This window comes from Pseudophryne corroboree, chromosome 3 (genome assembly GCF_028390025.1).
Source record: "Pseudophryne corroboree isolate aPseCor3 chromosome 3, aPseCor3.hap2, whole genome shotgun sequence".
Classification (NCBI taxonomy): domain Eukaryota; kingdom Metazoa; phylum Chordata; class Amphibia; order Anura; family Myobatrachidae; genus Pseudophryne; species Pseudophryne corroboree.
Genome location: NC_086446.1, coordinates 595423507 through 595438865, shown reverse-complemented (window position 1 = coordinate 595438865; position 15359 = coordinate 595423507). Strand labels below are relative to the sequence as shown.

Sequence of the window (15359 nt, the reverse complement as noted above, 5' to 3'; positions counted from 1 at the left end):
GAAGGCCAGCATCCCGGCCGCCGGTATTGCATACTGAACCCATTTCTGACAGCTATTGGCAACAAATGTTATTACTGTCTTATTGTTTTATAATAAATACATAGGTCCTACTATTCCTTTTGACATTTACCAGTCTCCTGATATCATTCATAGTATCATCTATTATATAAACAAACTTTTCCTTTTAGAATTATTTGCAGGATTGCAATTTACATTACAATATCTGGATGCAACTCCCAACTTGGTGACAGGACATGGAGAAGACTTATCAGGGAGGCTACCAAGAGGCGTATAGAAAGGAGCTGCAGAAATTTCTGCCTGGAACTGGTCCCTCCCTAGAGGAGACAATGGTCTCCTGTTTCTGTGCGTGTCTGGGCTAAGGTGGCAATTTTTTCAATAAAATACTCACCTCCAAACCATGGGGCAAGAGGTATTTTGATCTGAGCAGCCAAATCTGAACATTCTGCCTCAATTTAAAAATAGGATTTTAATACCTACCAGTAAATCCTTTTCTCTTAGTCCATAGAGGATGCTGGGGACACCATAAGAACCATGGGGTATAGACGGGATCCGCAGGAGACATGGGCACTTTAAGACTTTGAAAGAGGTGTGAACTGGCTCCTCCCTCTATGCCCCTCCTCAGGAAAAGGATTTATTGTTAAACTAAGGTGAGATACATACCAGCTCACACCTCAAACACGCCGTACAACATGGCAATTAACAGAACTCCAGTCAACGGCATGAACAATGTCAGCAACAGGCTGACTATAACATAACACAACCCGTGTGTAAACATAACTAATAACTGCAGATAGAGTCCGCACTGGGACGGGCGCCCAGCATCCTCTACGGACTAAGAGAAAAGGATTTACCGGTAGAGGATGCTGGGGACACCATAAGAACCATGGGGTTTATACCAAAGCCCCAGAACAGGTGGGAGAGTGCGGATGACTCTGCAGCACCGATTGACCAAACATGAGGTCCTCATCAGCCAGGGTATCAAACTTGTTTGAACCCGACCAAGTAGCTGCTCGGCAAAGTTGTAATGCCGAGACCCCCCCGGGCAGCCGCCCAGGATGAGCCCACCTTTCTGGTAGAGTGGGCCTTCACTGATTTCGGTAACGGCAATCCAGCCGTAGAATGAGCATGCTGAATCGTATTACAGATCCAGCGCGCAATAGTCTGCTTGGAAGCAGGCGTCACAATCTTGTTGGCAGCATACAGGACAAACAGAGCTTCCGGTTTCCTAAGTTGAGCCGTTCTGGTGACCTAAATTTTTAAGGCCCTGACAACGTCGAGAGATTTTGACTCCGCGAAGGCGTCAGTAGCCACCGGTACCACAATAGGCTGGTTCATGTGGAACGATGAAACCATCGTCGGCAGAAATTGTTGACAAGTCCTCAACTCTGCTCTATCTTCATGGAAGATTAAATAAGGGCTCTTGTGAGACAAAGCCGCTAACTCAGACACCCGCCTTGCGGATGCTAAGGCCAATAGCATGACCACTTTCCAAGTGAGAAATTTCAACTCCACCTTCTGCAAAGGTTCAAACCAATCTGATTGAAGGAAATGCAACACCACGTTAAGATCCCATGGTGCCACTGGGGGCACAAATGGAGGTTGGATGTGCAAAACGCCTTTCATGAAAGTCTGAACTTCTGGAAGGGAGGCCAATTGTTTTTGAAAGAAAACCGATAAGGCTGCAATTTGTACTTTAATCGAGCCTAACTTTAGGCCCGCATCCACACCTGCTTGCAAGAAATGGAGAAAACGCCCTAGCTGAAATTCTTCCGTAGGAGCCTTCTTGGATTCACACCAAGACACATTTTCTCCAAATACGGTGATAATGTTTAGACGTTACTCCTTTTCTAGCCTGAAGAAGAGTGGGAATGACTTCACTGGGAATACCCTTTCGGGCTAGGGGTCGGCGTTCAACCGCCAAGCCGTCAAACGTAGCCACGGTAAGTCGTGATATATGCACGGTCCCTGCTGTAACAGATCCTCTCATAGAGGAAGAGGCCAGGGATCTCTTATGAGTAATTCCTGAAGATCTGGATACCAAGCCCTCCTTGGCCAGTCCGGAACAATGAGGATCGCCTGAACCTTTGTTCTTCTTATGATCTTTAGCACCTTTGGAATGAGTGAAAGCGGAGGGAACACATACACAGACTGAAACACCCATGGTGTCACCAGCGCGTCCACTGTTATTGCTTGAGGGTCCCTCGACCTGGAACAATATCTCTGAAGTTTCTTGTTGAGGCGAAACGCCATCATGTCTATTTGAGGAATTCCCCAAAGACTTGTCACTTCTGTGAAGACCTCTTGATGAAGACCCCACTCTCCTGGATGGAGATCGTGTCTGCTGAGGAAGTCTGCTTCCCAGTTGTACACTCCTGGAATGAAGATTGCTGACAGAGCGCTTGTATGTCTTTCCGCCCAGCGGAGAACTTTTGTGGTCTCTGCCAATGCCGCTCTGCTCTTTGTTCCGCCCTGGCGGTTTATGTGCGCTACTGCTGTTATATTGTCCGACTGTATTAGGACGGGCAGGTTGCGAAGAAGACATTCCGCTTGAAGAAGGCAGTTGTAAATGGCCCTTAACTCTAGAACGTTTATGTGTAGACAAACTTCCTGGCTTGACCATTTTCCCTGGAAGGTTTCCCCCTGTGTGACTGCTCCCCAGCCTCGGAGACTCGCATCCGTGGTTACTAGGATCCAGTCCTGGATCCCGAACCTGCGTCCCTCTAGGAGGTGAGAGCTGTGCAGCCACCACAGGAGCGAGATTCTGGTCTTGGAGGACAGGATTATTTTCCGGTGCATGTGCAGATGGGATCCGGACCACTTGTCCAATAGGTCCCACTGAAACACTCTGGCATGGAATCTGCCAAATTGAATGGCCTCGTAGGCTGCCACCATCTTCCCCAGCAATCGAGTGCATTGATGTATTGATACTCTCGCTGGTTTCAGAATTTGTTTGACCAAACTCTGAATTTCCAGAGCCTTCTCTTCTGGAAGAAAAACTCTCTGTAATTCTGTGTCCACAATCATTCCCAAAAACAACAGCCATTTTGTCGGATTCAACTGTGACTTCGGCAAGTTTAGGAGCCAACCATGTTGTAACAGAACTGTCAGGGAGAGCGCAATGTCCTGCTCCAACTTGTCTTTGGATCTCGCCTTTATCAGGAGATCGTCCAAGTAAGGGATAATTGTGACTCCTTGCTTGCGAAGGAGAACCATCATTTCCGCCATTACCTTGGTGAAAATCCTCGGAGCCGTGGACAGACCAAACGGCAACGTCTGAAACTGGTAATGACAATCCTGAATAGCAAACCTCAGGTAAGCCTGATGCGGAGGATATATGGGGACGTGTAAGTAGGCATCCTTTATGTCGACCGACACCATGAAATCCCATTCCTCCAGACTGGAGATCACTGCTCGGAGAGATTCCATCTTGAATTTGAATTTTCTTAGGTATTTAGGGACTTTAGGTTCAGAATTGGTCTGATCGAGCCGTCCGGTTTCGGGACCACAAATAGGCTTGAATAAAAGCCTTCTCCCTGTTGTGATGGGGGAACCCTGATAATGATTTGATTCAGACACATCTTTTGTATTGCATCGCATACTACCTCCCTGTTCGGAAGAGAAGCTGGTAAGGCCGATTTGAAAAATTGTCGAGGGGGAACGTCTTGAAACTCCAGTTTGTACCCCTGGGACACTATTTCTAAAATCCATGGGTCCAGGGCCGAACGAGCCCAGAATTGACTGAAGAGCTTGAGACATGGCCCCACCGTTGCGGACTCCCACAGAGGAGCACCAGCGTCATGCGGTGGATTTGGCAGAAGCCGGGGAGGACTTCTGCTCCTGGGAACCTGCCACGGCCGGAGATCTTTTACCTTTTCCTCTTCCTCTATTAGCAAGGAAGGAATAACCTCGTCCTTTTTTTGTATTTATTTGGCCGAAAGGACTGCATCTGCAAGTGGTGAGCTTTCTTTTGTTGTCGAGGGACATAAGGCAAAAATGACGACTTACCCGCGGTAGCCATAGATACCAAATCAGCGAGACCTTCACCAAACAAGACACCACATTTATATGGGAGAGATTCCATATTTTTCTTTGAGTCGGCATCAACATTCCATTGATGAATCCACAATGCCCTCCTAGCTGAAACCGCCATGGCATTGGCTTTTGATCCCAAAAGGCCAATATCTCTTGCCGCTTACTTTAGGTAGGCTGCAGCGTCCCTGATATAACCCAGCGTTAAAAGGATGCTATCCCTATCTAGGGTATCTATATCAGATGACAAGTTATCTGCCCACTTTTCGATAGCACTACTCACCCACGCAGATGCAATGGTTGGTCTGAGTAGTGTACCTGTGGTGACGTAAATGGATTTTAATGTATTTTCCTGTCTACGATCCGCAGGATCCTTAAGGGCTGCTATGTCAGGAGACGGTAAAGCCACCTTTTTAGACAACCGTGATAGAGCCTTGTCCACAATGGGAGGTGACTCCCACTTTTCTCTATCCCCAGAGGGGAACGGATACGCCATCTAAATCCTATTGGGAATCAGAAACTTTTTGTCAGGATTTTCCCACGTTTTTTCAAAAAGGGTATTCAGTTCATGAGAGGGAGTAAACGTTACCTCAGGTTTCTTTCCCTTATACATACAGACCCTATTATCAGGAACAGCAGGGTCCTCAGTGATATGCAACACGTCTTTTATTGCCACAATCATGTACTGAATGCTCTTTGCCAATTTTGGGTCTAATCTGGTATCACTATAGTCGACACTGGAGTCAGTGTCCGTGTCGGTATCTGTGTCTGGCAACTGAGCAAACGAACGTTTATGTGACCCCGAGGGGGTCTGGACCTGTGATAACACATCCTCCACAGATTTCTTCCATGTCTGGTTCTGAGACTTATCTAATCTCTTATTAATAAGCGTCACATTAGCATTCAAAGCATTCAACACATTTACCCAATCAGGAGTCGGCGGCGCCGACAGGGTCACTCCCACAGCCGTTTCTGCCCCTAACACAGTCTCCTCCTGGGAAGAGCACTCCGCCTCAGACATGCCGACACACATGGCAAAAAGGGGACAGAACCACAGTAAAGCCTGTCAGAGACACACAGAGGGAGTTTGCCAGCTCACAACCCAGCGCTTATCCCGGTCCTGAAACTATAATATAATGCCTCAGACCCTGCAGCGCCTTTATAAGAACTTATAACTTATTTTAGCACCAAATGAACTGTGCCCCCCCCCCCCCCCCCCCCGTTTTGCACCCTGTCACTTGTACAGCAGTGGTGAGGAAGGACCAGCGTCTCTGCAGCTCTGTGAAGAGTAAATGGCGCTGATGAGAGCTGTGAGTGCTAAGCCCCGCCCCCTTCATGGCGCGCTTCAGCCCCGCTATTTTTCAAAATAATTATACTGGCGGGGGTAAGGATTTAGTGCCTAGGCACTTCAATCACACTTTGCCAGTCTCAAATGAGGAGTTTTATGCTGCCCAGGACACCCCCCCCCCCTCCACCCCCCCCCGGCACACTGTAGTGCCGCTGTAAGTGGGAGCATGGCGCGCAGCCGTCACTGAAGTCTTCTAACTTCTTCTACTCACCTGTCTTCTGACTACTGGCTCTGCAAGGGGGGTGACGGCGGGCTCTGGGAATGTTCCAAACCCTCAGGAGCTAATGGTGTCCTGTAGCCAAGAAGCAGAGCCTTTAAACTCACTGGAAGTAGGTCTGACTTCTCTCCCCTATGTCCCACGATGCAGGGAGACTATTGCCTTAGTGTGCATCCAGTCTGCCTGGGCACATATTCTAAACTGAAGTCTGAAGGAGGGGCAGAGAGAGAAGCCAGTTCACACACCTTTCAAAGTCTTAAAGTGCCCATGTCTCCTGCGGATCCCATCTATACCCCATGGTTCTTATGGTGTCCCCAGCATCCTCTAGGACGTATGATAAAAGATACATTTGGCAGGAAGATGTCACAGCTCATCAACCAAAGAACACCAAACGTATTGAGGTAACTAACTGTGGTGCCAGCATCATTCTTTGAAGACTCAAGAGGTGGTTCTTGTCAGGATAGAAGTCATAATGAATAGCTCCAAATCTTAAGATACTTTGGAATTTCCCCATCCAACATGGTAATGATTCAAAGCACACATTCAAGTCAACTAAGGAATTGCTATAGAAAAGGTATATCAGTGAGAGTCCAGCTCTCAATCCCCTTGAAAACCTGCTGAGTTACCAAAGAAAGGCCGTGCACAGGAGAACTCGCAAACTGATGTACCTTGAAATTTTCTGGAGGAAAGAATGGGGCAGAATTTCAAAGTTCATGTGTACAAAATGAATGTGAGACTTATTTAAAAGACTCAATGCTGTAATAAAAGCCCCACAACGTATTAGCTTAGGGGTATACCCATTCACCTATTTTCCTATAAATTGGTTATTTGTACTATACACATTAAGGTCATCTCTGACCTTATCTCCCTTTACACTTCCAACCGTCCTCTTCGCTCTGCTAATGCACGCTGACTCTCCTGCCTACTGATTACTTTCTCCCACGCCTACCGCCAAGATTTTTCACGTGCTGCTCCATTTCTCTGGAATTCCCTACCTCTCCCCTTCAGACTCTCCACCTCTCTACAAAACTTCAAACGTGCTCTCAAGACCCACTTCACCAAACCCAGCCAAATCTCATCCTAACCCTCTGTTCCACGCTCTCTATGTACCCCGTCTGTGTCACCACTGTCTGTCTACCCTTGCCCTTTAGAATGTAAGCTCTCACGAGTAGGGCCCTCTTCCCTCATGTGCTTATCTTTTTTCTTACTGTAATAATCTTCAACTGCACCAAATCCAGCAGTCTTCTGCCACCTGATACTTATTCCAGTGTAATCTGCTGATGCAGCTATGTTTATTTACCCTGTACTTGTCCTATATTATCGTCAACTGTAAGTTGCAGTTTTCCTGTTTTGATTATTTATGTACTCTGTAACCGGGCGATGCGGAACCCTTGTGGCGCCATATATAGGGTGATGATAATAATAATAATAATAATAATAATAATAATAATAATAATAAAAGGGGTCTATTCATGAAGCAGTGAAAAGTGTAGAGAAGTGAGCCAGTGGAGTAGTTACCCATGGCAACCAATCAGCTGCTACTTATAAATTTTATAGAATGCATTTTATAAATGTTACCTCAACACTGATGGTTACCATGGACAACTTCTCCACTGGTTCACTTCTACACACTTTTCACTGCTTCATGAATAGACCCCTAAATGTGCGAAAAGGTCTGATATGACCTTGATTTCATGGCTTATATCACAAAACATAATAGTTATGGTAGACTTACTGTTGATAACTCTATTTTTCCTAAGTCCACAGTATCCACAAGATAAACATTGGGATATGAGGTAGCGACAGCAGATTGGCACCAAAGATCAAAGCTTTGGGCCTCCCAGAATGCAAGGGGCCAGCCCCTTATATCCCTGCCTCGTGACTCAGGCAATTCAGATGTTTTCCAAAGCTTATGACAGGAGCATCATAGAGAGCCCTAATCAGGCGAGAAGAACACACATGCACACCCTTCCGTACAAGAAGGAAGAGGTTAGTAGGTGAAAGAATCCACAAATCGGGTGTGTCACGGTGGGATCCCTGTGGATACTGTGGACTTAGGAGAAATAGAGTTATCAACGGTAAGTCTACCATAACTATTATTTCTCCTGCAGGTTATCCACAGGATAAACATTGGGATGTCCCAAAGCAAATTTAGTGGTGGGGACGCTCCTGATTGGACAGGAGAATCCTTCACCCGAATTCAGCATCCTGAGAGGCAAAGGTATCAAAGGCATGTCTAATGAATGTGTTAATGGAAGATCATGTGGCTGCCTTACATATCTGTTCAGCTGACGCACCACGTTGTGCTGCCCATGACGGACCTACCTTACGAGTAGAGGTGGCAGAGACATTAGCCGAAACAGGGAGATCAGCTTGAGAATATGCTTCTGAAATAGTCATCCGATGCCACCTCGCCAGTGTCTGCTTATCAGCAGGCCATCCTCTCTTGTGAAATCCGTAGAGAACAAAGAGAATGTCTTTCTTTTTGATGGCACTGGTACGATCCACGTAGATACTTAAGGCACGGACTACGTCCAATGATGCATCTCCCGCAGAAAGGTCCGGCCCTTGGAAGGCCGGGACAACAATTTCTTCATTAAAGTGGAATTTAGACACCACCTTAGGAAGATACACAGATTTAGTTCGAAGAAGCGCTCTATCTGGATGAAAAATCAGAAAAGGAGGGAGACATAATAATGGCCCTAAATCTGAAACTCTTCTAGCTGAAGCAATAGCCAGTAGAAAGAGAGCTTTAGCTGTCAACCATTTAAGAATCACTTGCTTTAGTGAAGCAACTTGAAGCGCCTTTAGGACTAAACTTAAATTCCAAGGCACTGCAGGAGGAACAAAGGGAGGTTGGATGTGAGGCATTCCCTGGAAGAAAGTGCGAACATCCTATAGGTTAGCAATTTTCTTTTGGAACCATACAGTCAATGCTGACACCTGCACTCTCAAAGAAGCCTCCCATGGAACTTTGTCCATTCCTGCCTGAAGGAATTCTAGGACTCCGGAAAATCTCAAAGACCTAGGGTCAAATTTCCGGTCACTGCACCACTGAATATAGGCTTGCCATATTCAGTGATAAATGTGAGCTGAGGATGGTTTCCTTGTTCTGAACATTGTTTGAAATACCTGTTGTGAGAATCCTCTTGCTTTCAGAATGGAAGTCTCAAGCGCCACGCCGTCAAAGACAGTCGATCCAGGTGCTTGTAATAGCCAGGACCCTGGGACAGTAGATCTGGACGTTGAGGGAGTAGAAATGGAGCATCCATCAACAGCCTTTGCAGATCTGTGTACCAATGTTTTCTGGGCCAAGCCGGAACTATTAGTATCATGGCGCCCTTTCCTTGTTTTACCTTTCGCATCACCCTGGGCAACAGGGCGATCGGTAGAAACACATAGGCCTGACAAAATTCCCATCTCATTGACAGGGCATCCACAAAGGTCGCTCTGTGATCCTTTGTTCTTGACCCGTATGCGGGAACGTTGTTGTTTTGACGGGACGCCATGAGATCCATCTCCGGTAACCCCCACTTTTCTACCAGAGTCTGGCAGACCTCGGGGTGTAAAGCCCATTCGTTTGCATGAATGGCATAGCGACTGAGGAAATCCCACTTTAGGACTCCCGGAATAAACACTGCGGACAAGGCTGGATGATGAAGTCCTGCCCACCTTAACATGCGGTTTACCTCCTTCATTGCTTTTTGGCTGTGAGTTCCTCCTTGATGATTGAGGAACCTACTGCTGTTGCATTGTCCGAGTGAATTTGAACTGGTTTCCCCTGAAGAATGTCCTTTGCCTGAATGGGTGCCATATAAATGACCCGAAGTTCCAATATATTTATTGGCAGGCAACTTTCTTCCTTGGTCCACTGTCCTTGGAAGCAACTTCTTCCTGACACTGCTCCCCAGCCCTGAAGACTGGCATCTGTTGTCAGATTTTCCCAATCTGGTATCCAAAAGGGTCTCTTTGTCCAGATGGGATGTGTGCAGCCACCAGGCAAATGACCGCCTTACTTCCAGAGGAAGGACAATAGTTTGCATTTTTATTGTCTGATGAAAACTATTCCATTTGGAAAGGATCAGACGTTGAAGAGGCCTTGAGTGGAACTGAGCATACTCCACCATGTCGACGCCATCAATCCCATCACACGCATTGCTGCGTGAATAGATATCCTTTGACTGTGTAGCAGCTCCTGAATCCTTGACTGAAGTTTGGATATTTTGTTCAGAGGTAAAATTATTCTCTGAAGACCCGAATCCAACACAGCCCCCAAGTAAGTCATCCGTTGTGACGGAACCAGGAACGACTTTGCCCAATTTATGAGCCAACCGTGTCTCTGCAAACAAGCTATTGTCTGTTACAGATGACACTGAAGCAATTCCTGAGATTGTGCCACAATTAATAAGTTGTCGAGGTATGGAAAAATCTTTATCCCCTGCTGACGGAGATAGGCTGCCATTACCACCATAATTTTGGTGAATACTCTGGGAGCTGTGGCCAGTCCAAATAGTAGGGCCTGAAATGGAAAATGTTGCTGGAGGATAGCAAACCTGAGATAGCAGTGATGGGACAGTGCTATAGGAACATGTAGGTAAGCATCCTGGATATCCAGGGATACCATAAAGTCCTCCAGCTTCATGGCCAAAATAATGGAATGTAAAGTCTCCATATGAAACCGAGGCACCCAAATGTACGTTCAGCACTTTGAGATAGAGTATGGGCCGGAACGACCCATTTGGCTTCTGGACTAGAAACGGGTTGGAATAAAAACTTTGTCCTCGTTGTGCAGGAGGAACTGGAATTATATCTCCTGACTGAAGCAATTTCTGAACTGCCCCTTGCAAAGCCCTGGCCTTCATTCACACGCGGAAGTGACTGTTCAGCATGGACACAGCAGCCGCAGGAGGTGATGGCGGTAATCTCGCTGGTGTGCGGCACTAAGTTTTAACACAATTTATATTATACAAAGAGTGCCCCAACACAGTCTCTCTCTTTTCCCTCAGAAAAATTACCACTTGTGTTATTGACTCTGAGAGCACCACCAACCTATATATTTATGACAGATACCCCACTCAGGGGATTGTTTTCGATTTCTCTACACTAACCTTCAAATAAATAAGTCCAGTGCTGCCCCCAACCCCTCTAAGCCCATACTCTCTTAGACATGATAAACAAATCACACACCTGTACAGTGTTTACTACACAATTTGTGACTGAAATCACTTTAAAACTTGTTAAGGTGAAATACAATCCGATCCCTCACTGCTTTGCACCAGCATTGAGGATCGGAATACACAAACTGACAGAAAATAGTCAGTAATCACACTAGCAATCAGTCACAGGTTATACATTACTATAATAAACAATATGAGCACATATTCAACTACAGATACATTTCAAGTATGTAGGAGAAACATATTACTGCATTACTTTATATAGGACTTTAAACATATTCAGTCACACAGCAAAAGAAACAGCAGCAATAGTTTACAGACTAATATGCATCAGGCACTTATCAAACTATTCATACTCAATGGTAGATAGAGACTTAGTGCTGTATCACCCCGCTTCCAGGATCGATCGAAACGTTAGTGAACGCTGAGTGGATCCAGACGCTATTAGTGTACACAACCACCTGTGATCCTACAGTAAACACAGACGCCCAAGTGAACACCGACACACCAATCATACAGCCGCCTATGCTGCGACTGGGTCCTTTTAGATACACAGCATCTCAGACTGAAGCGGGAAATCAGTTCATGGCGGGAAACTCTGAGGAAACTAGTAATGAACCAGGGGTGCGTCTTAATCCCCACTGTTGACATCAACCCCAGGGATCGCAGCCTCATACTACCCCTGGAGCCTATGATCCCTGAGGCCTAGCGCTGGTGCACCCGAGGTGGAAGCCGCGTCAGCGATTGTTTGGTAAGTCTCCATCCCAAAACAGTGTGGCTGTGTCTTGCGTCTCCCCTGCTAAGCGGAACCGATGCCTTACCTCCTCTCCGTGCTCTGGCCACAGCCTGTTAATGTCAGCTGGACTTGCTAGTACATCCTACAAAGACGCCCGCCGAAACAGCACTGTACACATGGGTAAGAGTTGTCGCGAACCGGTGGGGAGTTTTTGGAGTGACTCTCTCTAAGGTACGTATAAGAAGCTTTTTAGAAAGATCGCTCAAAAAAAAGAGTAAGATTATAAAAATTAAATAAAAAGCTTATGGGTGCTAAAAACCAGCAGCCACTGACCACAGTCCGGCTCCTGCAGCACCAAACAAAAAACTGAATTGCCTGAGCCAGGAGGTGGGGATATAGGGGTCTGGCCCGTTGCATTCTGGGAGGCCAAAAGCTTTGATCGTTGGTGCCAATCTGCTGTCGCTACCTCATATCCCAATGTTTATCCTGTGGATAACCTGTGGACCCTGCAGGAGAAAACTGCAATTTTAATAAGAAACCTGAACAGTGAATAATGAATGAAGGGGCCGTGCCTTAAGTAGTGGTAGTCTGGACACTGAGGGGTGTTTCTACCGTTTCCACAGTAACTGTGACCACCAAAATGCAGGCTGACTGGTTCCTGGAAACTCCTGCATAAGACCAAACAGTGGACACGCAACTTTACACGGGCTGAATGGACAAGTAGCCGATCTAATGCATAGGAATGAAACGTGTAAGCCTGCATTTTTTTTTCAAATTTGTTAAGAAGCCAAAGTTTTCTTTTGCTATTTTAAGGAACTGTATGGTAATACAAGTAATTTGAATATAATTACAGTACAAGTGCTCAAAGATTACTTCCTCAGAGGGTGGGAGATAGGAAGATTTTGACTATAATCCATTTACCTTCATCTGCAGGAAGATGAGCCTCCCCTTTCTTTAGCTCCTCCAAATTAATAGGCACAGTGCTAAGCAATCTCAAGACTTCTTCACCAGGACTCAGCGTTACTGAACTAAGACAAGAAATAATCCTGGGTGAAACACACTCATAGCATCTCCTGTTATTTACATATGTGTTGTTTTAGGGGATTCACAGTGCTCTCATATATAATAGCAGGGGGTTCACTGTGGAGACTAGCACCACCACAGAAGGCTACAAGGGAGATTAGACGGATGCAGTGGTCTCTGATGGTAAAACAGCCTTTCTACTTCGTGTGTGTGTGTGTGTGTGTGTGTGTGTGTGTGTGTGTGTGTGTGTGTATATATATATATATATATATATACATACACATACACACACATACATACATATACACACACTATAATTTATACATCATGGTCATTTATAGTTTCTGTACAATGCCTACCTGTCTGGCTTAAATACGGACTGCTGGAAGTAAATCTCCGCTCTCTTCAAGAGTTCAGAATATCGTGCAGATCCCTCCATTTCACCCTAAAAGTGAATATCCACCACTATTAATGTTCTTTAACATAACAAGAGGTTTTAAATAGCAGGGTCAAGGCTATGACGTCATACAGACTCAACTCCACAACATTGTCTTCCAGGACATCCCATTCCTCCCTTTAGGTTTCACTTATTCACTGATTTAAAAGTTGTGCACTGATGATAGTATGATATACTGCGTCCTTTCCTGACAATGACTATTAAGAAGCCCTGGAAATCCCAAAATGTCACCAACCAAATACAACATGAGATTGGCACAGCTGTACTGCATAGATCCTACGCAAGGTTGTGCAAATTCTGCCCCCAGCAGACTCCTAACTTATGCTCATATGGCTGATTTGCAACATCAAGAGGTTCTAAGAACACGTTCTTTGTTTCTCAAACCCTTGGTGCACTGGGATATAAATGCATACCCTGAATCACAGTGCATCTGTATCCGTTTGCCAGGACACACAATTCATCCGGGGGCCATCCAGGCAGTGTGATGATGACATCACTGGTTCCTGCGTAATGGGCAGGTACCAAACAAGTGCTGATCAGCTGTCGGGACTGCTCCTGCCTAACGTTTCAGCTACACACAATACCTACTGCTCTCTACTAATCCGCCTGATGAGTTAACACTTGATTACATTATTAAATTCAAAATCACATTAAATGTGTCACTTTTGCAAAATGGGACCTAATACATTTGGCCCTAAACATGTATATACAACACAACAACAAAAACAACAACAATATAGAAATAAAACAGAAGAGGAAAGCTAAACTTGTAACCAATTAAATAGTATACCTGAAAGAAATCATTTTTTTTCAAGGCATTTAAAAATCCAGCCCACAGTGGGCACTGTAAGGGTCTCTTTGTGAAGTCTGTGGCAGATCCAGAACATTTGGAGCACAGTATCTCGAAGCCGTGTGCCTGAGGGAGAACAGGGTAGATTAGGAAGAAGTTATATATCAGACACCACTGAAAAAACTACCTCTGTATTATTAGGATCAGGTCCATGACATCTTGTGCCGGAAGAGTAAGAAGCCAATACATCCGCCAACCTACAGCATCAGAGGGAAATAACGACAGCCACATCCTGCATCTTCATGACAGTGTACCTGCCATCTACACACAATGTCCCTGCTGACTGACAATTCACCGGCAACAGTCCTGGCCACGGTCATCAACAATATAATCCTATGCCGATTATAGAGCCATAAACCTTAGACTTTAATATCTTTATTAGTCCAACAGTTATGTCAGTAACTCGATGGCTGGATTCAACTTACCAGCTTCATTCCCAGCTCATGCGCTTTGTACTTGGGATGTGATCGAGGAGGCAGGACATATCCACTGCGCTTGTCGGGGTGAAACCTCTGCTGGCTGAGCTGAGCATATAAACATTTTGTAAATGTCACCTGAGAAAGACAGATCAGGGTACATATTCAGAAGTACGTATCAATGCAGAGTCTGTGACGTGAAGGAGAATAAGACTAGTTGGGGGAATATAAATACAACCATGATAATAACATAATATGAAGGGTTCTTACAGAGGTGAAAACACGGGTTTCAGGTAGGAAATGATGAAAAGTGCGACAAGATTTTAGGTCGATAGGGTCTCGGAGATAAAATGCTTCCACTGCTGCCGATACCAACTGTGGTCGCTCCTGTAACACAGCCGCAATTCCAGCAGGAACAAAGCAATGGGCATGGTGGAGGGAATCCTTCAGTTTATCAGGGAACCTAAAGAACATATGAATAGGCATTAATCACTGAAAACAGGAATATTTTCTTCTGTCATTATCTTCTGCTGACATTTTATCAGAAAGCAGAATATTAAGCCTTTTTTTTTTCATTAAAAAACAAAGCTTAATTACATAAAGCTTTTTTTTTTTTTTTTTTTTTTTAATAATGCACATTTGCAACAGCACTGATTTCATATGGCACAGTCCCAATAAACTTGCCTGTGCCCAACACAAAGACTCATTAAAAATTAGGAGAAAACCCAGACAGAAGCTATTATTTTTAGTGATGAGCGGATTCGGTTTTACTCGGTTCTCAAAACCGAATCTTATTGGCTATCCAAAACACGTGACATCAGTGAGCCAATAAGATTCGGTTTTGAGAACCGAGTAAAACCGAGTAAAACCGAATCCGCTCATCACTAATTATTTTACCTCTGGTCATAACCATATGATGCAAGGGCGGTGTGCGGCACGGAGGTGGGATAGGTTTGATTATATGGAAGGAGTCAAGTCCTAGCTCAACCTAAATTGCAGTGTAAAAGTTGCTCAGTATTTACATGCTGCAAGCATTAGAAAAATATATCAATTGCATTCGCATTGCACCTCAACATGGCTTGTCC

General features: G+C 45.2%; 1 protein-coding gene across 3 annotated transcripts in view; it reads right to left on the bottom strand.

Moving 5' to 3' along the window:
- The window catches only part of ECD (ecdysoneless cell cycle regulator), a 69107-nt gene that overhangs the window by 15301 nt on the left and 38447 nt on the right, over window positions 1–15359 (bottom strand). For all 3 annotated transcript variants that reach the window (XM_063961473.1, XM_063961470.1, XM_063961472.1), the window contains exons 6-10: window positions 14545–14737; window positions 14284–14412; window positions 13799–13924; window positions 12911–12996; window positions 12450–12556 (exon numbers count right to left, since the gene is read on the bottom strand). In XM_063961473.1, coding sequence (XP_063817543.1) covers window positions 12450–12556; window positions 12911–12996; window positions 13799–13924; window positions 14284–14412; window positions 14545–14737 — 641 coding nt within the window. The remainder of the gene's footprint in view (window positions 1–12449; window positions 12557–12910; window positions 12997–13798; window positions 13925–14283; window positions 14413–14544; window positions 14738–15359) is intronic.